The sequence below is a fragment of the Rhinoderma darwinii genome, chromosome 1, assembly GCF_050947455.1.
Source record: "Rhinoderma darwinii isolate aRhiDar2 chromosome 1, aRhiDar2.hap1, whole genome shotgun sequence".
In the NCBI taxonomy this organism is placed as follows: domain Eukaryota; kingdom Metazoa; phylum Chordata; class Amphibia; order Anura; family Rhinodermatidae; genus Rhinoderma; species Rhinoderma darwinii.
Genome location: NC_134687.1, coordinates 333,174,376 through 333,198,601, shown reverse-complemented (window position 1 = coordinate 333,198,601; position 24,226 = coordinate 333,174,376). Strand labels below are relative to the sequence as shown.

The window sequence follows — 24,226 nt, the reverse complement described above, 5'->3', positions numbered from 1 at the left end:
ACGTCATCCTGGGAGGCCGGACTGGAGACAGACGCAGGGAGTTCTCGGTAAGTATGAACTTATATTTTTTTTTACAGATACATGTATATTGAGATCGGTAGTCACTGTCCCGGGTGCAGAAACAGTTACTGCCGATCGCGTAACTCTTTCAGCACCCTGGACAGTGACTATTTACAGACGTCTCCTAGCAACGCTCCCGTCATTACGGGAGCCCCATTGACTTCCTCAGTCTGGCTGTAGACCTAGAAATACATAGGTCCAGCCAGAATGAAGAAATGTCATGGTAGTAAAAACAATACGCTCCGCAGCACACATAAGATCTGCGGACTTCATTGCGGAATTTTGACTCTCCATTGAAGTCAATGGAGAAATTCCGCCATGAGTCCGCAACCAGTCCGCCACTGCTCCGCAACAGACAGAGCATGCTGCGGACACCAAATTCCGCTCCGCAGCCTATGCTCCGCAGCGGAATTGTACGCATCGTGTAAACGAACACTGCTAAATTAAAGTGAAAGTCAATGGAGAAACGGCTCCGCTGCGGATTAACGCTGCGGAGTGTCCGCAGCGGAATTTAAGTGAAATTCCGCCATGTGTGAACCCGCCCTTACTCTGAATATTTCTGGCTGGGTGGAAAATCTTCTAAAGCCCTTGGTGAGGTGCACACCCAGTTATGTCCAGGACACCACAGACGTCATCTGCAAACAGAGGGAACAATATTGGCAACTATGGATGTGGAGTCTCTGTAGTTTAACATCCTCCATGAGGATGGCATAGCCGCATTCCAACACTTTCTTCAAAAGAACAATCTAGCGACAGAGCCAGCCCTACAACTCATCAGGTTCGTACTCCATCACAATTATTTTTTATTTGACAAAAATATATATCTGCAATGTATGGGAAGCGCTATGGGTAGCAAAATGTCACCACAATATGCTAACCTGTTCATGGCCAAACTAGAGGAAGAGTTTGTATCAACCTGCGCAACTAAACCTGTAGCATATTTCCGGTACATTGATGACCTGTTGATAACCTGGACAGGCTCTGAACATGAACTGCTTTCTTTCCATATAAACTTCAACAAGTTCCATCCTACCATCAAACTCACTCTCAACTACTCTACATCTCAAATACATTTCCTGGACATGAGAATATACACTACCGTTCAAAAGTTTGGGGTCACCCAGACAATTTTGTGTTTTCCATGAAAACTCACACTTATATTTATCAAATGAGTTGCAAAATGACTAGAAAATATAGTCAAAACATTGACAAGGTTAGAAATAATGATTTTTATTTGAAATAATAATTTTCTACTTCAAACTTTGCTTTCGTCAAAGAATGCTCCATTTGCAGCAATTACAGCATTGCTGACCTTTGGCATTCTAGCTGTTAATTTGCTGAGGTAATCGGGAGAAATTTCACCCCATGCTTCCAGAAGCCCCTCCCACAAGTTGGATTGGCTTGATGGGCACTTCTTGCGTACCATACGGTCAAGCTACTCCCACAACAGCTCTATGGGGTTTAGATCTGGTGACTGCGCTGGCCACTCCATTACAGATAGAATACCAGCTGCCTGCTTCTTCCCTAAATAGTTCTTGCATCATTTGGAGGTGTGCTTTGGGTCATTGTCCTGTTGTAGGATGAAATTGGCTCCAATCAAGCTCTGTCCACAGGGTATGGCATGGCGTTGCAAAATGGAGTGATAGCCTTCCTTATTCAAAATCCCTTTTACCTTGTACAAATCTCCCACTTTACCAGCATCAAAGCAACCCCAGACCATCACATTACCTCCACCATGCTTGACAGATGGCGTCAGGCACTCTTCCAGCATCTTTTCAGTTGTTCTGCGTCTAACAAATGTTCTTCTGTGTGATCCAAACACCTCAAACTTCGATTCGTCTGTCCATAACACTTTTTTCCAATCTTCCTCTGTCCAATGTCTGTGTGCTTTTGCCCATATTAATCTTTTCCTTTTATTAGCCAGTCTCAGATTTGGCTTTTTCTTTGCCACTCTGCCCTGAAGGCCAGCATACCGGAGTCGCCTCTTCACTGTAGACGTTGACACTGGCGTTTTGCGGGTACTATTTAATGAAGCTGCCAGTTGAGGACCTGTGAGGCGTCTATTTCTCAAACTAGAGACTCTAATGTACTTGTCTTGTTGCTCAGTTGTGCAGCGGGGCCTCCCACTTCTCTTTCTACTCTGGTTAGAGCCTGTTTGTGCTGTCCTCTGAAGGGAGTATTACACACCGTTGTAGGAAATCTTCAGTTTTTTGGCAATTTCTCGAATGGAATAGCCTTCATTTCTGAGAACAAGAATAGACTGTCGAGTTTCACATGAAAGCTCTTTTTTTCTAGCCATTTGGAGAGTTTAATCGAACCCTCAAATGTAATGCTCCAGATTCTCCACTAGCTCAAAGGAAGGTCAGTTTTATAGCTCCTCTAAACAGCAAAACTGTTTACAGCGGTGCTAACATAATTGCACAAGGTTTTCAAGTGTATTCTAATCATCCATTAGCCTTCTAACACAGTTAGCAAACACAATGTACCATTAGAACACTGGAGTGATGGTTGCTGGAAATGGGCCTCTATACACCTATGTAGATATTGCATTAAAAAACAGAAGTTTGCAGCTAGAATAGTCATTTACCACATTAACAATGTATAGAGTGTATTTCTGATTAATTTAATGTTATCTTCATTGAAAAAAACTGTGCTTTTCTTTCAAAAATAAGGAAATTTCTAAGTGACCCTAAACTTTTGAACGGTAGTGTACATGAGAAACAATAACATACAAACAACAATCTACCATAAACCTACAGGCCGTCCAGCATATCTGAGATGGAACAGCTTTAATCCGAGACACATAAAGAAATCCATCATCTACAGCCAGGCTCTGCGGTACATACGAATCTGTTCAGACAGTGAAGACCGAGAAAAACATCTGCTATCACTGAGGAATACATTCTTACAACAAGGATACCATCCAAGGATTATAGATGATCAGATCTACAGAGCAACAAGAATTCCAAGGAGCAATCTTCTGGAGTACAAAAAGAAGGAAGACAAAAGCAGGGTGCCCCTAGTGGTCATATACAACCCACAAATGAACATCTTGAGGAAAATTTCTGCTGATCTCCAACCTATATTTCACAAAGACAATAAACTGAAGGAAATATTCCCGGATTTACCTCTCCTTGCATACAAACAGCCACCAAACCTAAGGAATCTCCTGGTCAGAAGTGCCCTCTCACCACCATCAGAGACTGGCATCTTTCCTTGCAACAGTAGAAAATGCAAGACCTGTACCAACATCTTGTCATCAAACACCATCCACATACCAAACACACAGCAGGACTATAAAATCCACGTTCTCCTGTACATCCTCCAATGTAGTGTACATGATCCTGTGTACAAGGTGCATCAATAAAGGAATCTACATTGGAGAAACCATACAAAAACTACAAACCAGGATGAATCTCCACAGACATACAATAAAACAGGAGGTGGATACACCTGTGGGAAAACACTTCTCTGGACATGATCACAGTTTGGCAGATCTAAAGGTCCTAATTCTGAAGGGTCATTTTAAAAACAACAGAGAAAAAAAATTTGGGAATTCAAGATGATGATAAAATTCCAGTCATTGACACAAGGCCTCAATCTAACACCTGGATTTATGAGCCACTACATGGACACACGTCACATGCCCCATCAGACTGACTCCAGATCCCTTAACTCCTAAGTCATCACCCCTATAACCTCAGTTTTATTGCCCCGACTTATCTTAATGATGTATCACCTCATGTACTAATTGTCTTTGTGTAACATCTAAATGTTGTGCTTTTTTCTAAGTCATTCATTTGTTAACGCGCCTGAAGAAGGGGCCTCTGTGCTCTGAAAGCTTGCATATAGAACTTTTATGGTTAGCCAATAAAGGTATCATACCTACTATACTTTTGTCTTTTTGACACAAAATTATTTAACATTTCAGCTCCAAAAGCAAAATTCCAAAAAGCGCTCCTTCCCTTCTGAGGGCTGCCATGTGTTCAAACATAAGTATATGACCGCATATGGTGTATTTCCGTAATTGGGAGAAGTTGCTTTACAAATGTTGGGGTGCTTTTTCTCCTTCATTCCTTGTAAAAATTAAAACATTGTATTTTTTTTTGAAAAAATGTAGATTCTCATTTTTATGGCTTAACCCGTTAGTGACCGCCAATACGCCTTTTTTTTTTTTTTTTTTTGCAATTATTTTTATTATAATTTTCAAATAAACAACAAATGTTACATAAAGTGCTTCATATACAAGTATATATCAATGCTTCAAAGTAGTCCATCTTGCACGCAAAACTTTTAACAGAGAACCAGAAACAAGGGGAGGTACAGGGGGGAAGGTTAGGAGGGAAGGGAAATTGCTGATATCTGTGTTATCTCCATCTCCACTTTATGATATATTATCCAGGGATTCCAAAAGGCGATATAAGAAGCATATCTCTGTTGTCTTAGATAAAAAATGCGTTCATATACACAATGCGTTGACACCCTAGCTATTACCTCCTCTTGTGTGGGTGGTATTGGAGACTTCCAGGCTTTAGCTATCAATAACTTCGCTGTGAGCAAAACATGGCACACTAAGGGTCGGTAAATCGGCGGGAACTTTTCTATCTCCAAGGATAACAATGCTACCCCTGGCTCCTGGACAACAGGAATCTTCAAGACCTCTGATAGTAGTTGAAAAATGTTGGCCCAAAAGGTCCTCAGGTGGGGACATCCCCAAAATATATGATATAGCGAGCCCTCTTGACCACAGTTACGCCAACATAGGTTAGAGGTTTGAGGATATATCCTCGCCAGTTTGGTCGGAGTATAGTACCATCGCAACAGAACCTTATGGAAAACTTCCAAAAGGTTCATGCAAACTGAGGACTTCAAAGTCCATTTAATCGCTGTTTCCCATTGTGCCATGGAGAAAGATTTCCCCATGTCCCTTTCCCAGTTCAGAAAGTGTGCTCGCCTAGAAGTCTCCACATCCCCATTCATTGCATCATATATTCTAGCCGTAAGGTTGCTACCCCCCCAGCCAGATCCAGACAGAAGTGCCGCCGCTGATTTGGATGCTTGGAGTCCGGTCAGAGGCGAGGACGTCAGATAAGATTTAATCTGAGTATATTTATAAATATCTCTCTCCGAGATCCCAAACTGTCTCTGAATGTTGTTAAAGGACTTCATCTCTTTCCCCAAAAATAGATCAGAAACGTACTGGATACCGTTCACCGGCCAGTGTTTGATTCCTAGGTTGGGGATTAATGTTTCAAGTACTCCCAACGGTATCTGAGTCGTGCCTCTCCCCGGAATCCCCGCGGGTTGCGCCATGAAATAAAGCCAACATTGTATTGCAACTTTAATTGTGGGGATGTTGGGAAGGAGAAGGTCAGGCCTCAAGGCATAGGCCATCAGTACTGTAGACAACGGCAGCCCCCCTATCAATTGTTGTTCGATCGCTGGCCAGCTAACTCCAGAAGAGCAAGTAAACCATTTTTCAGATTGTTTTACTACAAATGTTCTATGATAAGCTAAGAGATTAGGTACTCCCAGCCCCCTCTATGCTTCCGTTTCAACAGGAGGGACGTTGCTATTCTAGGCCTCCTTCCTCCCCATAAAAAGTTTTGAAGCTGCTTCTGGAACCTAGAGAACCATATTTGAGGTATAGGGATTGGTAGGGTGCGTAAGTAGTATAATATTTTGGGTAGTATGAACATCTTATAGCACACATTGCGTCCTAACCATGAAGGCTCGTGCAAAGCAATTTGATCCAATTCCCTCTGTAAGGACGTTAGAAGAGGATCAAAATTTATTTTGGGAAGTTGCGACAAGGGGTAGCTGATTTGAATTCCCAGATAAGGAATTGAAGAGTTTTCCCATTGATATGGGAACTCAGTTATTATAGATTGTTTCAGGGACGGAGAGATGAAAATCCCAAGAATTTGAGATTTAGATGCATTCACTTTATAGTAGGATACTAATCCAAATTTAGAGATGACTTGAGAAATTTCCCTTAGGGAGGATAAAGGGTCAGTGATGGTCAAAATTATATCATCTGCGAATAGTCCAATTTTATGTTGTCGAAACCCTACTGGGATACCCCGAATCAGCAAGTTAGATCTTATAGATTCTGCTAATGGTTCCATAACTAGCGTAAACAATAAGGGGGACAGCGGGCACCCCTGCCTGGTACCATTAGTAATGTTAAAGGGGGTAGATAAGTAACCATTAGAGAGAACTTTAGCTGTAGGTAGAGTATATAGTGCCTGGATAGCCTTAAATATGTTCCCCTCGAATCCAAATTTCATCAACGTCGAAAATGCGAACCCCCAGTGTATTCTATCAAACGCCTTCTCTGCATCCAGGGTAAGGAGGAGAGAAGGCGCTCGAGACAGACTTATTTTAGTTATAAGATCCACTACCCTTCTAGTTCCATCCGGAGCCTGCCTCCCCTTCGTGAATCCCACCTGATCCGAATGTACTAATGTGGGTAAAATGTCAATCAAGCGGGTGGCTATAAGTTTAGCGTATAATTTAGTATCACAATTAAGGAGGGAAATGGGTCTGAAGTTGGCCGGGATTGTAGGGGATTTCCCAGGTTTAGGGATAGTCACTATCGTGGCTTCCAGCATCTCTCGGGGCATATTACCTTCTGACATTGCCTTATTAAAGACTGCGGTTAGATGGGGGGCGAGAATGGTATTAAAGGTTCTGTAGTATTCGTTGGAGAACCCATCCGGACCAGGGGATTTGTTGGATTTAGATAAATTGATAATTTTGGACACCTCTAAAAGTGATACCGGAGCGTTTAAACTGGATAGTTGATCCGGAGATACGGAAGGCAACTGAACCGACTCTAAAAAGGTTTGGATTTCTTTATCCAAAGGTTGTGGAGTTTGGGGATCAGACTTCAAGTTGTATAGTTTAGAATAATAGGAGCTAAATTGATCTGCTATAGTTTGTGGGTTAGAGATCCTAGACCCATCTGCTGGATCGACTAAGTGAGTGATTTTAGTTTTTTGCTGACGTTGTTTAATTTTATTCGCCATCAGTTTACTGGACTTATTATAAGAAGTATAGTAGTTTAATCTTAAGGCAGCAATCTTTTTATCAAATTCGTCTATAAGGAGGGCCTGCAGCTTCCTTCTAAGGGTCATGAGTTTGTTATGCAATGACGAAGATGGATTTAGTTGGAGTTCCTGTTCCGCGGAGCGTATATCAGACAGTAAAGAAGTCAGAGCAGCCGTTTTCATTTTTTTATATTGTGCCCCTTGCTGTATCAAGAACCCCCTCATAACCGCCTTATGTGCATTCCATAGAGTGAATGGGTTTAGGTCCGGAGAACCATTCAAAAGAAAATATTCTTGTAATTGAGAGTAGATTTTTTCCTTATATTTGGGAAGACTAATAAGAAAATTGTTGATCCGCCATGAGGATCTTGGTAAGGGGGCAGGCCCTAAAGAGAGAAGGAGATATGAGGGGGCGTGATCCGACCAAGTTATCTGTCCTATCTCAGAAGCTTTAATCCCTGCTATAGAATTCCTATCCACCAAGAAAAGATCTATTCTAGAAAATGATCGGTGTCTTGTGGAATAAAAAGTATATTCTCTAGAAGAAGAATTCATACATCTAAACGTGTCATATAAATCCTCCTTAAGTAACCATGGGGTCAGAGTCGGGGGAGATCTTCTCCCCTGTTTAGTAGAGTCCCATTTAGCGTCCGGGATTATATTGAAGTCCCCACAGACTATAAGTTTCCCTTGCATAATTTTGCGAATTTTGCGCATAGTCTTGTTGAGGAAACGTACTTGTGACGTATTGGGAGCATAAATATTAGCAATAGTGATGGGACAGTTGTTAAGCAGACCTACCAGTATCAAAAATCTCCCCCGCTCATCATTAATGGAAGACTGCAATTGAAAGGATACTGTGTCCTTAAAGCCTATCATCACTCCCGCCCTTTTCTTATCAGCATTAGAGAGGTAAATTAGTGGAAATTTTGGATGAGTAAATTTGGGACAATGGTCTTTGGCAAAATGTGTCTCTTGTAGACAGATTATATCAGAGTTGGAAGCCAAAGCATCCTTCCACACCGAAGCTCTCTTGAAGGGTGAATTTAGCCCTCTGGTGTTCAGAGATACAAATTTAACCGCCATAAATAATACATGTAAAATGCTTCATATGAATTAAACCCCATATTCGAGCTAGGATAGGATCATAACATAACATGCCTGGTATATATGACAATAATCGTATAACAGCAATTTTAAGGAAGGAGGACAGGGAAGGAAGGTAAAAACTTGGAAACTGTAGCAAGAATAGCATCACGTAGTGAGAAAGTAACTCCGCCAGATATCCGGCTGAGAGTCACCGAAGACAAGTGGGGAAAAAGTCTACTTGGACACCATCTCGACCTCCATGTAGCAACCCATACCCCGGGACGTTTAAGGACGAGATTTCCCAATCCACTCCGGTGAGAGTCTCGAGGGGGACCTTCTAGTAGGAACTGTATTGGGCAGAATAGGCGTCAGTCCCCATTTATGAAGCAGGGCCGATCCTTCCTCTACATCCGCCATGGTATGCAGGACTCCATTCCTATACACCAGTAATTTGGTAGGGAATCCCCATCTGTATCCCACGTCGTTCTTCCTTAGCGCCAGTGTAAGAGGCAGAAATTTCCTCCTAGTTTGCAGGGTCGCTTGGGAGAGATCCGCATAGATGTGTATCTTTTCATAAGGTACAGGTAAAGCCGGTAATCTTCGTGCCGCAGACATGAGGGAATCCTTGGTATTATAAAAATGAATCCTTGCTATCACATCTCGTGGCAAATCAGCAGAAATAGATTTGGGTTTAGGGAGCCTATGGGCTCTATCTATGATAAGATCCGCAGGTTTGGAATTAGGCAATACATCCTTAATAAGTTGCTGTAAGTAAGCGGTGAGGTTGGAAGGTTGGACGGACTCTGGAATTCCTCTAAATTTGACGTTATTCCGTCTATTGCGATCCTCCAAATCAGCCAACTTGTATTTTAAAGCTTGCATTTCTTCCTCCAAAGACACATGAGCATCCACTATATCGTTATGTGCATTAGTGAGTTCACTCATTTTTGTCTCCACGTGGTCTACTCGGTCTCCTAAGTCGTCAATAGCGTTGGAGAGTTTAGTGGTGAATCCTAATAAATCGTTGTGAAAGGAGCCTCGGAGGGCTAGTACCATATTTTTTATAAAGGCTTCTGAAGCCACTTGATCCGATGAGGGTATATCTTCAATGGCCACAGACTGTGTAAATATATCTTCCACCCTAGGAGCTTGTGCACTTGTAAGTCCTGCAGGACTGGGGGGAGGAGACTCCTCTGATACACGAGGTGAGGACGCCATCTTAGATATGGGGCTACTTGATAGTGCAGCAAAGCGTCCTTTCCCCATGGTTGCCTCTTTAGGCGATTCTGCTTCCCCTTCCCCCCAGGGCACAGACTCACCCTCGGCTGTCGTCTTAGAGGGGTTGACGTCCCGATCTCCTTCAGGCAAGGTAGGAGAGGCTGGCGGGACGTTGGTCTCGGAGGTTGTCTCGCCGCCATGCTTGCTTTCCCTGGCGGGGAAGAAGTCTGTGAGACGTTTAGGTCCCGTTTTCGAGGACTTCGTCCGGGTCATCATGCTGCCGCGGTTTCCAGAGGTGAGAGGGTTGTCAAACCGGAGGTATGTATCGTCGCTAATGTCGTAGCTGAGAGGTCTCGGAGCGGAGCTCAGGGAGATGCGACCGCTCTGTTCGGCATCCAAGACACGCCCCCGCCAATACGCCTTTTAACGGCGGCCACTAACGGGCTTTATTCTGATGCATATGCCTTTTTATGGCACTGCATCAGGATAAAGTAAACAGAGCAGGGAACCGTCAAATCTCCCTGCTCTCAGCTGCCAGAGGCAGCATTTTAGATAATTTTTCGATAATTTTTTTTCACTAACATAAAGTACAATATGTCACAAGAAAAGAATCTCAGAATCGCTTGGATAATTAAAAGCATTCCCAAGTTATTAACACATAAATTGACACATGTCAAATTTGAAAAAAAACTTGCTGTGTCTCCAAGGGGTTAAAGGTTTTGCAAACAAATACTCACAATTGCACAAAAAATCTTCAGCATTCGACATTTGCTTTTACAGTCATCACATGGACACTAGCAGTGATAAGCAGGGGAATATACTATACACTTTAAAGGCCCATTTCACACAGAGTTCTTTGGTGCTGATTTTGACGTGGAAACCGCTGCCGGAATCAGCGCCCAAAAAATTTCCAAAACCACCTCCCATTCATTTCAATGGGAGGCGGGTTTGTTCTGAGTGCCTGTTAGCCACTCGCAGCAAAGAAAGTGGCATGTCATTTCTTACCACGGTTCTGCCTCCGACCTCCCACTGAAATCAATGAAAGCCAGAAAAGAGATTTTTGCTGTGTTTTCCCCCCAGGCAGGTCAAAATCTGCCTTTTTTTCTGCCTGCAAAATACTCCATGTGAACAGCTCCTTACAAGCACAGTTTAATTTTAATTTATTCTCTAGTAAGTATAAAGTAACTTACAAAAATATAGCCAACTCTGCATAAGCATATTCATCTCCCTGTATATATACATTTATTATTAAATGAGATATTACATTTTCAGAATTATTTAAATTCGAATGATCTATCCATAAAGTTTAGTGCAGATGGGTCCAAGTTAAGATGAAATATTCCAGAATACTAAAGGTTTTACTTGGTAATATCATTAAGAAATATTATTTTATTTTTTTGCAGTTACATAGTTAGTACGGTTGAAAAAAGACACATGTCCATCAAGTTCATAAATCAGTTTGCTTGCTTTACCCATTAAAAAGAGACATACCGTATTTTTCGGACTATAAGATGCACCTGACTATAAGACAACAGAAAATAGGGAAAAAAATCATATTTTACTTCTTTTACAAAGAAAAAACTATTGGTTAAAAAAAATAATTTGTTCAGTTTCACCACATTCCGAGAGTCATAACTTATATTTTTCCATTGTTTGAGTGATGTGAGGGCTCAGTTTTTGCGGGACGAGCTGTAGTTTTTATTAGCACCATTTTTTTGGTACATGCGATTTTTTTATCACTTTTTATTAAATTATTTTTAGCGCTATGATGACCAAAAGACAACGATTCTGGGGTTTTAAATTAATTTAATTTACGCCGTTCACTGTGTATCAAATAATGCTATAGTGTAATAGTTTCGGACTTTTACGGACGCAGCGATACCAATTTTTTTATTTTTACATTGTGCTTGGGGAAAAATGCGAAAAGGTTGTTTTTTTTTACTTTTAAAAAAATGTTACACTCCTGAAAATGTATCTAACTTTTTTTTTTTTTTTTACACATTTTATTAGTTCCCCCTAGGGGACTTGAACCAGCGATCATTAGATCTCTGGTAGAATACACTGCAATACATGGATGAGTTACGGAAACAGCGTAACTCGCTGAGCTATGCTGTTTGCGTAACTCCCATAGTAGTGAATGGCAGTTACAGAAGCAGCGAAGCATGCTATGCTGTTTCCGTAACTACTATTCAGTTCTATGGGAGTTACGGAAACTGCGTAGCTCAGAGAGTTACGCTGTTTCCGTAACTCGACCATGTAACCAGGAAGTGGACGGGAGACAGATATAATGGGGTTTAGGGGGCCCCGTTCTAGAGATAGATGCGGGTCCCAGAGGTGGGACCCGCATCTATCTGACATTTAAGACATATCCTGTGGCAAGAAAAATAGTTTTTTTGCTGTGTTTTTCCCACAGGCAGGTCAAAATCTGCCTCAAATTTTTTTCTGCCTGCAAAATACTCCGTGTGAACAGCTCCTTACAAGCACAGTTTAATTTTAATTTATTCTCTAGTAAGTATAAAGTAAAAAAGAGAAAGTAGAGATCCAGCACCAACGATTGAGTAAAATGGAACAGGTTTTTCCAAGTTTAATGTGCCAAGAGCATTTTGGCTAGTAAAAACAGGGGTAAAGAGCACAGCGTGCTATCTTAGTGGTGTAGGAAAAAATGGTTGATGATGGTAGGAAGCCTACGCGTTTCTGACGCTTCAAGCGTCCTTAATCATGGCTGAAGCTAGCTGACTTAGAGAGATGTGTGTCTTATATGCTAGATTGCACAGGTGTTCGTAAGTAGCGCTAATTAGTGTCTAACTGTGTTCACACAAACTCCGTTTGTATTATAGAATTTATGTATATGCTTTATGATAAGTTACTAAGGATGATCAAGTGTAATGCAGTCGCATTCAGAGTATCTATATTTGAGCGTAGGTTCAATAATAGTTTATTGTAGAATGATCCTATTCATTAATTACTGAGTTCTAACATTTCCGGTTTGACGTAAGATTCTTTTTTATTTTTTGTTTGCGTTCCATAAGGCATGGTAACGGTGGACCGCAAGACCGGAAGTTACACTTCTAACTCTGAAAACCTGAAAAAAACTTGAATCGATCGTAAGTATATTAACATGTTTAATACTGGCTAAGTGTGTAGACTAGATGTATTGTAGTGTCAATAGGGTAGTTGGAAGCCCTATTTGGGTTAATTGTTAAGTATATGTACTTACACTAAGATTGGACCGATGTGCGGGCCAAAATCACGCGCGGCATGTATTCTAAGGTGGATGACTTCTATGAGAGACACTTGATATTTAAATTCTTGTTGGTCAGCTGCTGAGTATAATTTATTAAGGATGAAAATTGTAAAAAACAACACTCTATATGGGAAATGGATGAAAACAAAAGAAAATCGGAGTGGCAGAAATTAAAAATATATGTTAACTTATATCAAACTAAGTGACATTAAAAGATGTTGATGTGTAATAAACATATAACATACACTCTACATCGTTGAAACAATGTACATGCTTTGACGGGAGAAGAACATATGTTTTTATATACGTACTCAGTGTAGTATATCTAATAGTGGCTCATTATTTACAAGCGAATGACTATAACCCATCAGTTATTTATTAGTATAGTCATTCAATAAAGGGAAAAGTTCTTTATGTAATCTTAATAATTTTTTGTCTATATTCTATATTAGTTGTGTGTTTAAAGTTTCTTTTTAGTTTGTTGACTTTTTGCGTTTTATTTAAGGCGAAATGATTCCTTGTGGCTCTGAATCATAGGTTTTTTCAATCTTGGGTATTATACATCACATTATAAATGAAAAAGGCTTAACCTTACAGCTATTATTACTGTGTTAGATTTGTTACTGATAGTATAACTCTAATGTGGATGTGAGCCTTCTATATTAAAAACTGTATATATTACTATGATGAGAATTTAAATATCAATTTAGATTTTAATAATGAAAATATAGATCATGTCTTATGTTAAGGCCATTGGGGAATCGTGTGTTCAGTTTAAAGATCCAGTGGGCTTCACGTTGATATATTTTATATTGCAGATCTCCCCCTCTTTTTGGTAAATGGACTTTTTCTATTGCTTGACATTGGAAGAAATTGGTAGTCCTATTATGTTGGTGGATAAAATGTTTCGCGGCGTTTGACACATTTACGATGTTGGGGTTGCGAATATAACTTAGATGTTCCAATATTCGAATTTTCAGTTTCCTGCTGGTGCAGCCCACATATTTTAATTTACATTGTGTACAATCTATCGTGTAGATGACTGCACTTGTATTGCAATTAATGTAGTTTCGTACCGTAAATGTCAAAGTATTGTCAGCATTCCAAAAGTGTTTACTTGGATACGCATAAGTGCACATTTTGCAAGGGTGTTGCCCACATCTATAAAAACCCTTATTTTCTAACCATGTAGATTTAGAATTCTTTGATGAAAAAAGTGACGGAGAAAGTGAGCTGCCAAGAGAAGGGGCTTTACGAGCAACAATTCTAACTCCCCCTTCAAGGATGGAGCGTAAACTATCATCTTCGAATAATACTGGTAAATATCTATGTATTATCTTTTTGATTTCAGAGAATTGGTTGCTTTGTTGTAGTATTAATGTGGGTATCTCTGGTTTAGATTTGTTCTCTTTCATGTTCTCTTTATCATAACTCAGTAGCTCTTTTCTTGTAATTTTAGTTGTGATGTTAGTAGCTCTGTTCAAAGACCACTTCGGATACCCTCGTTTTTGTAGCCTCGAGCATATTTGTTTTTGTTCTAAATTGAATTGTTCATTAGAACTACAATTCCTTCTTGCCCGGTACATTTCTCCTATCGGGATATTCATAATGGTTTTTTTAGCATGGTTACTCTTTGCATGCAATATGGTATTTGCCGAAGTGGGTTTGCGATACGTGCTTGATCCGATAATTTTTCCTTCTATGCCTTTTAATTCCAAATCTAAAAAGATGATGTCTGTTTTGTGGTGACTATAGGTAAATCTGAGATTATGGACATTGTCGTTAAGATATTCCAAAAATTTAGGAATTAGATGTACATCTCCTTTCCAAATGATCAATAGGTCGTCAATGTATCTCTTGTACCATTCAATATAATGTCCAAACGGGTTGTTAGTAGAAAAAATTGTGTGCTCCTCCCACCAGGCCATGACTATATTAGCTATGGAGGGGGAGAATTTGGCTCCCATGGAGACCCCCTTGAGTTGTAAGTAGAACACTCCATTGAACAAGAAGTAATTATGAGTCATGAGGAAGTTAAGCACCTGAAGGATGTACATTTGAAAATTATTCGTATATGTACTCTTTGTAGCCAAATAAAATTCTAGAGCATTGTGTGCAGTTTGGTGAGGGATCGAAGTGTAAAGCGATATTACATCGCATGTGAGCCATGTGTAGTCATTTTTCCACTCTTTATATTGGAATGATCGCAAGACGTCTCGTGTGTCTCTCAGGAACGCTGGAGTAAGTTGGACTATTGGCTGTAATAATGTGTCCAGCCATTCAGATAGCCTTTCTAGAATAGAACCAATTCCAGACACGATAGGACGCATAGGTGGTGGTCTTATAGATTTATGAATTTTGGGGAGGGCGTGAAAAATGGGAGTAATGGGCTGTTCAATATATATGTATTTTAATTGTTTTTGGCTGATATGCCCATTAACCAGGCCTTCGTCTAGGAGATGTTTCAGTTTCTTTTGAATTATCTCTATTGGATTATTTTCCAATTTTTTATACGTTTGGTTATCTGATAGGAGGTCCAATATGGATGCTTTGTAATCAGATTTATCCATTAATGCTACTCCTCCGCCCTTATCTGCCATTTTAATTATAATTTCTTGGTTGTTTTCCAAAGATATTTTTGCCTCTTTGAGTCTTTTGGACAGATTTGATTTATGTGTGGTTTGATTCGTCTTATTCCATAATGTCTGAAATTCTTTTTCTACTAGATTTTGAAAAGTATCCATAGAATCAGTCCTTGATTTAGTTGGATAAAAGCGGTTATTGGTAGTAGAGAAGTTAGATAATTGATTGGTGGTATTGTTCTCCTGGTTATCGTTATCTTCCCTAAGACTGTCCAAACACGAGATAGTTTGTAATTCCTGAAAGGACAAGGCCAGTATCGATTGATGAATATTGTTGGATAATGGTATAGCTATATCTGTGATTTCTTTTTGAGGATTTCCAGAGGCCTCCACGTTCAGGCTCAGATTTTTCTGCTCAATGACTGGACCAGGCGGAACAGGAATGTGGTTCTCTGATAGGTTTCCATCATTATTAGATATGAAGTCTGATGTTATTTCCATATTTGTGTCTTGAGACTCGGACATAAGAAAATGGCGTTTTACGGTAAGATTCCTTATAAATTTATTGATATCTAGTATCGTTTGAAAGATATCAAATTTATTGGTGGGTGCGAAATTCAAGCCTAGAGATAGAACCTCATTCTGTGCCGGGGTAAGTACTGTTGAGGATAAGTTGACCACGTTTGGTATTAGAGTTGGTATTTCCGTGATCGGAGGTGACGACTCTGGTTTGTTTCCAGCCTTCTTGTGTTTCCTGCCGCCCCTCCTTCCTCGTTTTTTGATAGCATATATTGATTAACATCGGATCTTTGTGGGTACTTAGGACGAGCTCCTAGATTATCATCTTCCGAGAATCCCTCAGTAGATTCTGGCTCTGTGGAGCTGAAACTCACTCTGCTTGATGTGGTTCTGTATCTGTTTTGTTTTTGGTAATTTTGTTTTTTCAGAATCGGTTTGGGTCTAGGACGATTTTGGTCTCTTCTGTTCCAATTATATATTTGATTGTTTTGATAGTCCTTTGTGTCTCTAAGGAACTTAGTTTTCTTCGATTCTGCTAGAGACTGATCCAGTTTTTCTATATAGGATGACGTTCTGGTATCAAAAAATGCAACTTCAGGTGAGCTGGGAAGGTCATTTATTTTTGTTTTTATTTCAGAGATTATGACTTCCAGTTCTATTAATTTTGCTTCTTCTTCTTTGGTTATAATTTTCATTAATTTGATTGAGCATTCTGTTAGGGTCTGCTCCCATTCCTTGGTAAAGGTATCTGAATAGTTGAATGTAGGAAATTTTTTGATTCTCAGGCCTCTTGGAATCATGTCTTTTTCAATATATGTTTTAAGTGTGGTCAGGTCCCACCACACTTTCGCCTGTTGGATCATGTGTTTTTCCATATCGCGGAAAAGATTTTCCAAATCCTGGTTGTGTGTGGTTAAGTCTTCATGATTGCCAAACACTTTTGCTGCCATCTGTGCCCTGGATTTTTGTGGGTTGCTAGACATTGTACAAAAAGATTTTTTCCAAAATAGAAATATTATAGATTGTATTGTCTGAATAATGATGACATGAAAGTTCTTTCAACCTCGAAGGTACTTGTTCTTAGTGCAGTATAAAAACAAAGATATGTAAAAAACTTTTTGCCACTGAATATTTGTTTCAATATCGTAAGGTATGGTGTTATTCGCAAATTCTTTGAGAAATAACCGAATATCGTTAATCACATTATTTTTGTATACACTTAATATTCAGCATCATCAACACAAATTATTTTTCCTTTTTGACACCAATTCACATTGTGTTTTGGATGCGTTTTTTAGATGCGTTATTTGCAAGTCTACATATAGAAAAAATCCAATGCTTTAGGATTACTTTGAAGAAACGTAGAAGATGGTGGGCACGTGAGGTACAAGCCAGTAATGCAATACAATAGTAAGAGAAAAAAGAGAGAGAGACCTCCAGCTCACCTTGTTGCTGTTGTGGTACCAGAGACTGTTGTGCACGGATCTGCGTGTTGGCACACGGTAGACAAGACCAAAAAAGAGAAAGTAGAGATCCAGCACCAACGATTGAGTAAAATGGAACAGGTTTTTCCAAGTTTAATGTGCCAAGAGCATTTTGGCTAGTAAAAACAGGGGTAAAGAGCACAGCGTGCTATCTTAGTGGTGTAGGAAAAAATGGTTGATGATGGTAGGAAGCCTACGCGTTTCTGACGCTTCAAGCGTCCTTAATCATGGCTGAAGCTAGCTGACTTAGAGAGATGTGTGTCTTATATGCTAGATTGCACAGGTGTTCGTAAGTAGCGCTAATTAGTGTCTAACTGTGTTCACACAAACTCCGTTTGTATTATAGAATTTATGTATATGCTTTATGATAAGTTACTAAGGATGATCAAGTGTAATGCAGTCGCATTCAGAGTATCTATATTTGAGCGTAGGTTCAATAATAGTTTATTGTAGAATGATCCTATTCATTAATTACTGAGTTCTAACATTTCCGGTTTGACGTAAGATTCTTTTTTATTTTTTGTTTGCGTTCCATAAGGCATGGTAACGGTGGACCGCAAGACCGGAAGTTACACTTCTAACTCTGAAAACCTGAAAAAAACTTGAATCGATCGTAAGTATATTAACATGTTTAATACTGGCTAAGTGTGTAGACTAGATGTATTGTAGTGTCAATAGGGTAGTTGGAAGCCCTATTTGGGTTAATTGTTAAGTATATGTACTTACACTAAGATTGGACCGATGTGCGGGCCAAAATCACGCGCGGCATGTATTCTAAGGTGGATGACTTCTATGAGAGACACTTGATATTTAAATTCTTGTTGGTCAGCTGCTGAGTATAATTTATTAAGGATGAAAATTGTAAAAAACAACACTCTATATGGGAAATGGATGAAAACAAAAGAAAATCGGAGTGGCAGAAATTAAAAATATATGTTAACTTATATCAAACTAAGTGACATTAAAAGATGTTGATGTGTAATAAACATATAACATACACTCTACATCGTTGAAACAATGTACATGCTTTGACGGGAGAAGAACATATGTTTTTATATACGTACTCAGTGTAGTATATCTAATAGTGGCTCATTATTTACAAGCGAATGACTATAACCCATCAGTTATTTATTAGTATAGTCATTCAATAAAGGGAAAAGTTCTTTATGTAATCTTAATAATTTTTTGTCTATATTCTATATTAGTTGTGTGTTTAAAGTTTCTTTTTAGTTTGTTGACTTTTTGCGTTTTATTTAAGGCGAAATGATTCCTTGTGGCTCTGAATCATAGGTTTTTTCAATCTTGGGTATTATACATCACATTATAAATGAAAAAGGCTTAACCTTACAGCTATTATTACTGTGTTAGATTTGTTACTGATAGTATAACTCTAATGTGGATGTGAGCCTTCTATATTAAAAACTGTATATATTACTATGATGAGAATTTAAATATCAATTTAGATTTTAATAATGAAAATATAGATCATGTCTTATGTTAAGGCCATTGGGGAATCGTGTGTTCAGTTTAAAGATCCAGTGGGCTTCACGTTGATATATTTTATATTGCAGATCTCCCCCTCTTTTTGGTAAATGGACTTTTTCTATTGCTTGACATTGGAAGAAATTGGTAGTCCTATTATGTTGGTGGATAAAATGTTTCGCGGCGTTTGACACATTTACGATGTTGGGGTTGCGAATATAACTTAGATGTTCCAATATTCGAATTTTCAGTTTCCTGCTGGTGCAGCCCACATATTTTAATTTACATTGTGTACAATCTATCGTGTAGATGACTGCACTTGTATTGCAATTAATGTAGTTTCGTACCGTAAATGTCAAAGTATTGTCAGCATTCCAAAAGTGTTTACTTGGATACGCATAAGTGCACATTTTGCAAGGGTGTTGCCCACATCTATAAAAACCCTTATTTTCTAACCATGTAGATTTAGAATTCTTTGATGAAAAAAGTGACGGAGAAAGTGAGCTGCCAAGAGAAGGGGCTTTACGAGCAACAATTCTAACTCCCCCTTCAAGGATGGAGCGTAAACTATCATCTTCGAATAATACTGGTAAATATCTATGTATTATCTTTTTGATTTCAGAGAATTGGTTGCTTTGTTGTAGTATTAATGTGGGTATCTCTGGTTTAGATTTGTTCTCTTTCATGTTCTCTTTATCATAACTCAGTAGCTCTTTTCTTGTAATTTTAGTTGTGATGTTAGTAGCTCTGTTCAAAGACCACTTCGGATACCCTCGTTTTTGTAGCCTCGAGCATATTTGTTTTTGTTCTAAATTGAATTGTTCATTAGAACTACAATTCCTTCTTGCCCGGTACATTTCTCCTATCGGGATATTCATAATGGTTTTTTTAGCATGGTTACTCTTTGCATGCAATATGGTATTTGCCGAAGTGGGTTTGCGATACGTGCTTGATCCGATAATTTTTCCTTCTATGCCTTTTAATTCCAAATCTAAAAAGATGATGTCTGTTTTGTGGTGACTATAGGTAAATCTGAGATTATGGACATTGTCGTTAAGATATTCCAAAAATTTAGGAATTAGATGTACATCTCCTTTCCAAATGATCAATAGGTCGTCAATGTATCTCTTGTACCATTCAATATAATGTCCAAACGGGTTGTTAGTAGAAAAAATTGTGTGCTCCTCCCACCAGGCCATGACTATATTAGCTATGGAGGGGGAGAATTTGGCTCCCATGGAGACCCCCTTGAGTTGTAAGTAGAACACTCCATTGAACAAGAAGTAATTATGAGTCATGAGGAAGTTAAGCACCTGAAGGATGTACATTTGAAAATTATTCGTATATGTACTCTTTGTAGCCAAATAAAATTCTAGAGCATTGTGTGCAGTTTGGTGAGGGATCGAAGTGTAAAGCGATATTACATCGCATGTGAGCCATGTGTAGTCATTTTTCCACTCTTTATATTGGAATGATCGCAAAACGTCTCGTGTGTCTCTCAGGAACGCTGGAGTAAGTTGGACTATTGGCTGTAATAATGTGTCCAGCCATTCAGATAGCCTTTCTAGAATAGAACCAATTCCAGACACGATAGGACGCATAGGTGGTGGTCTTATAGATTTATGAATTTTGGGGAGGGCGTGAAAAATGGGAGTAATGGGCTGTTCAATATATATGTATTTTAATTGTTTTTGGCTGATATGCCCATTAACCAGGCCTTCGTCTAGGAGATGTTTCAGTTTCTTTTGAATTATCTCTATTGGATTATTTTCCAATTTTTTATACGTTTGGTTATCTGATAGGAGGTCCAATATGGATGCTTTGTAATCAGATTTATCCATTAATGCTACTCCTCCGCCCTTATCTGCCATTTTAATTATAATTTCTTGGTTGTTTTCCAAAGATATTTTTGCCTCTTTGAGTCTTTTGGACAGATTTGATTTATGTGTGGTTTGATTCGTCTTATTCCATAATGTCTGAAATTCTTTTTCTACTAGATTTTGAAAAGTATCCATAGAATCAGTCCTTGATTCAGAGCCACAAGGAATCATTTCGCCTTAAATAAAACGCAAAAAGTCAACAAACTAAAAAGAAACTTTAAACACACAACTAATATAGAATATAGACAAAAAATTATTAAGATTACATAAAGAACTTTTCCCTTTATTGAATGACTATACTAATAAATAACTGATGGGTTATAGTCATTCGCTTGTAAATAATGAGCCACTATTAGATATACTACACTGAGTACGTATATAAAAACATATGTTCTTCTCCCGTCAAAGCATGTACATTGTTTCAACGATGTAGAGTGTATGTTATATGTTTATTACACATCAACATCTTTTAATGTCACTTAGTTTGATATAAGTTAACATATATTTTTAATTTCTGCCACTCCGATTTTCTTTTGTTTTCATCCATTTCCCATATAGAGTGTTGTTTTTTACAATTTTCATCCTTAATAAATTATACTCAGCAGCTGACCAACAAGAATTTAAATATCAAGTGTCTCTCATAGAAGTCATCCACCTTAGAATACATGCCGCGCGTGATTTTGGCCCGCACATCGGTCCAATCTTAGTGTAAGTACATATACTTAACAATTAACCCAAATAGGGCTTCCAACTACCCTATTGACACTACAATACATCTAGTCTACACACTTAGCCAGTATTAAACATGTTAATATACTTACGATCGATTCAAGTTTTTTTCAGGTTTTCAGAGTTAGAAGTGTAACTTCCGGTCTTGCGGTCCACCGTTACCATGCCTTATGGAACGCAAACAAAAAATAAAAAAGAATCTTACGTCAAACCGGAAATGTTAGAACTCAGTAATTAATGAATAGGATCATTCTACAATAAACTATTATTGAACCTACGCTCAAATATAGATACTCTGAATGCGACTGCATTACACTTGATCATCCTTAGTAACTTATCATAAAGCATATACATAAATTCTATAATACAAACGGAGTTTGTGTGAACACAGTTAGACACTAATTAGCGCTACTTACGAACACCTGTGCAATCTAGCATATAAGACACACATCTCTCTAAGTATAAAGTAACTTACAAAAATATAGCCAACTCTGCATAAGCATATTAATCTCCCTGTATATATACATTTATTATTAAATGAGATATTACATTTTCAGAATTATTTAGCTTCGAATGATCTATCCATAAAGTTTAGTGCAGATGGGTCCAAGTTAAGCCTTATTTACACGAGCGTATTTCACGTCCGTGATACGCGCGTGAAAATCACGCACGTCGCATGGACCTATGCAAGTCAATGGGGCCATTCAGAATAATCTATCCATAAAGTCTAGTGCAGATGGGTCCAAGTGAAGATGAAATATTCCAGAATACTAATGGTTTTACTTGGCAATATCATTAAGAAATATTATTTTATTTATTTGCAGTTTCCTTGCTTTACCCATTAAAAAGAGACACATTAACTGTATTTGTTTTCTGTGTAAGTTATTGCTTATTATATGTATTCCTTTCATATATGTCCACACATATCTTATGTCAACACATATAACTAAACGGCAGTGAAAAATCTGTGTTAAACAGAGGAAATATAAATATATGAAGCCCCAAATATATCAAGAGTATGTCATTATTAAAAAGATTTATTTATGAAAGGTGTAAAGGGTTAAAACAGCGTATTCACCTTCTTCGCCACATTAAACTGTTTATCTAAATACACATATTGAATATGTCTACCTGTGTGATAGGATCCCATTTCTCACTGCATACAAATAAAAGTCATCAGATGCTGACACAGAGTAGATAACGTCAAATGTTTCACCACTATACACTTTTGTGGGAGGTCGGAGCACCCATGCCATCTCTAGACCTGTAGAAAATATAAGTTAGTAAAATGTCAGTATGAGACTAGACATGGACCGCACATCCACTTGTAAGACATTGATCTATAGCTGCTAGGCAAAAATGTATAAACATGAACGAGGTTCTTTGTTAACATGTTGATCAAATTGTATAAGCCCACTTGCCACTTCACGGCGACCCCTCAAAAAGTGGGTGCCTACTCTACTGGTTGTAGAACCGCATGGCGGTCGCTGCCACTGCAACACCACACCTGCAGAGGGAGCAGCCCAGAGGCCCAAAAGCTCCCATGCTGCCAGGCCATGCCAAGCCTCCTTGGCTCTGAGCCACATCCCCCCACAAGTGAAGCACCACAGCGACAGACACAACCACACGGTACCACAACATGTGAACAGATTGAACAAGCTCACCTTTCCATGCGCTCCTAGTGGCCAACTGAGAGCACAGGCAAGAGTTGAAACACTTATGAGGTCATTCCCTAATTAAAATCATCTGGGCCAGTGGAGTGCTGGTGCCAAGTAAAATCAAAAAAACTGAGGAGGATACACTGTAAAATAATATCAGTATGTGAGACTAGACATGGACCGCACATCCACTTGTAATACATTGATGTATAGCTGCTAGGCAAAAATGTATAAACATAAACTAGTTTCTTTTTGCCTAGCAGCTATAGATCAATGTATTACAGGTGGATGTGCGGTCCATGTCTAGTCTCACATACTGATAAGTTAGGAAAAGTACACAGATGTGGTAGCAGGCATCACAGATGACATTAGAGAGTAGTGTTCCATAGAACTATTAATCCAATATTTTATCAATAATCTATGAAATAGTGGGAACTAACCATCTATTAGAGAGATGAGGAGACTACACACTCTAACCGGATTATGGCCTCATATGTTCAATAATAAAAAGTGTGCAGAAAGTTGAATGATGTAGCGTGAAGAAAGAGAGCTAGATGGAAGCCACATATACAGTGGAGGAAATAAGTATTTGATCCCTTGCTGATTTTGTAAGTTTGCCCACTGTCAAAGTCATGAATAGTCTAGAGTTTTTAGGCTAGGTTAATTTTACCAGTGAGAGATAGATTATATTTAAAAAAAAATAGAAAATCACATAGTCAAAATTATATATATTTATTTGCATTGTGCACAGAGAAATAAGTATTTGATCCCCTACCAACCATTAAGAGTTCAGCCTCCTCCAGACCAGTTACACGCTCCAAATCAACTTGGTGCCTGCATGAAAGACAGATGTCTTACATGGTCACCTGTATAAAAGACTCCTGTCCACAGACTCAATTAATCAGTCTGACTCTAACCTCTACAACATGGGCAAGACCAAAGAGCTTTCTAAGTATGTCAGGGACAAGATCATAGACCTGCACAAGGCTGGAATGGGCTACATAACCATAAGTAAGACGCTCGGTGAGAAGGAGACAACTGTCGGTGCAATAGTAAGAAAATGGAAGACATACAAAATTACTGTCAATCGACATCGATCTGGGGCTCCATGCAAAATCTCACCTCGTGGGGTATCCTTGATCCTGAGGAAGGTGAGAGCTCAGCCGAAAACTACACGGGGGGGGGACTTGTAAATTATCTCAAGGCAGCTGGGACCACAGTCACCAAGA

General features: G+C 38.9%; 1 protein-coding gene across 1 annotated transcript in view; it reads right to left on the bottom strand.

The window, feature by feature from the left end:
• Positions 1–24,226, bottom strand: part of LOC142749969 (atrial natriuretic peptide receptor 1-like) — a 140,538-nt gene that overhangs the window by 98,313 nt on the left and 17,999 nt on the right. The window contains exon 3 of the mRNA XM_075858656.1: positions 22,471–22,603. Coding sequence (XP_075714771.1) covers positions 22,471–22,603 — 133 coding nt within the window. The remainder of the gene's footprint in view (positions 1–22,470; positions 22,604–24,226) is intronic.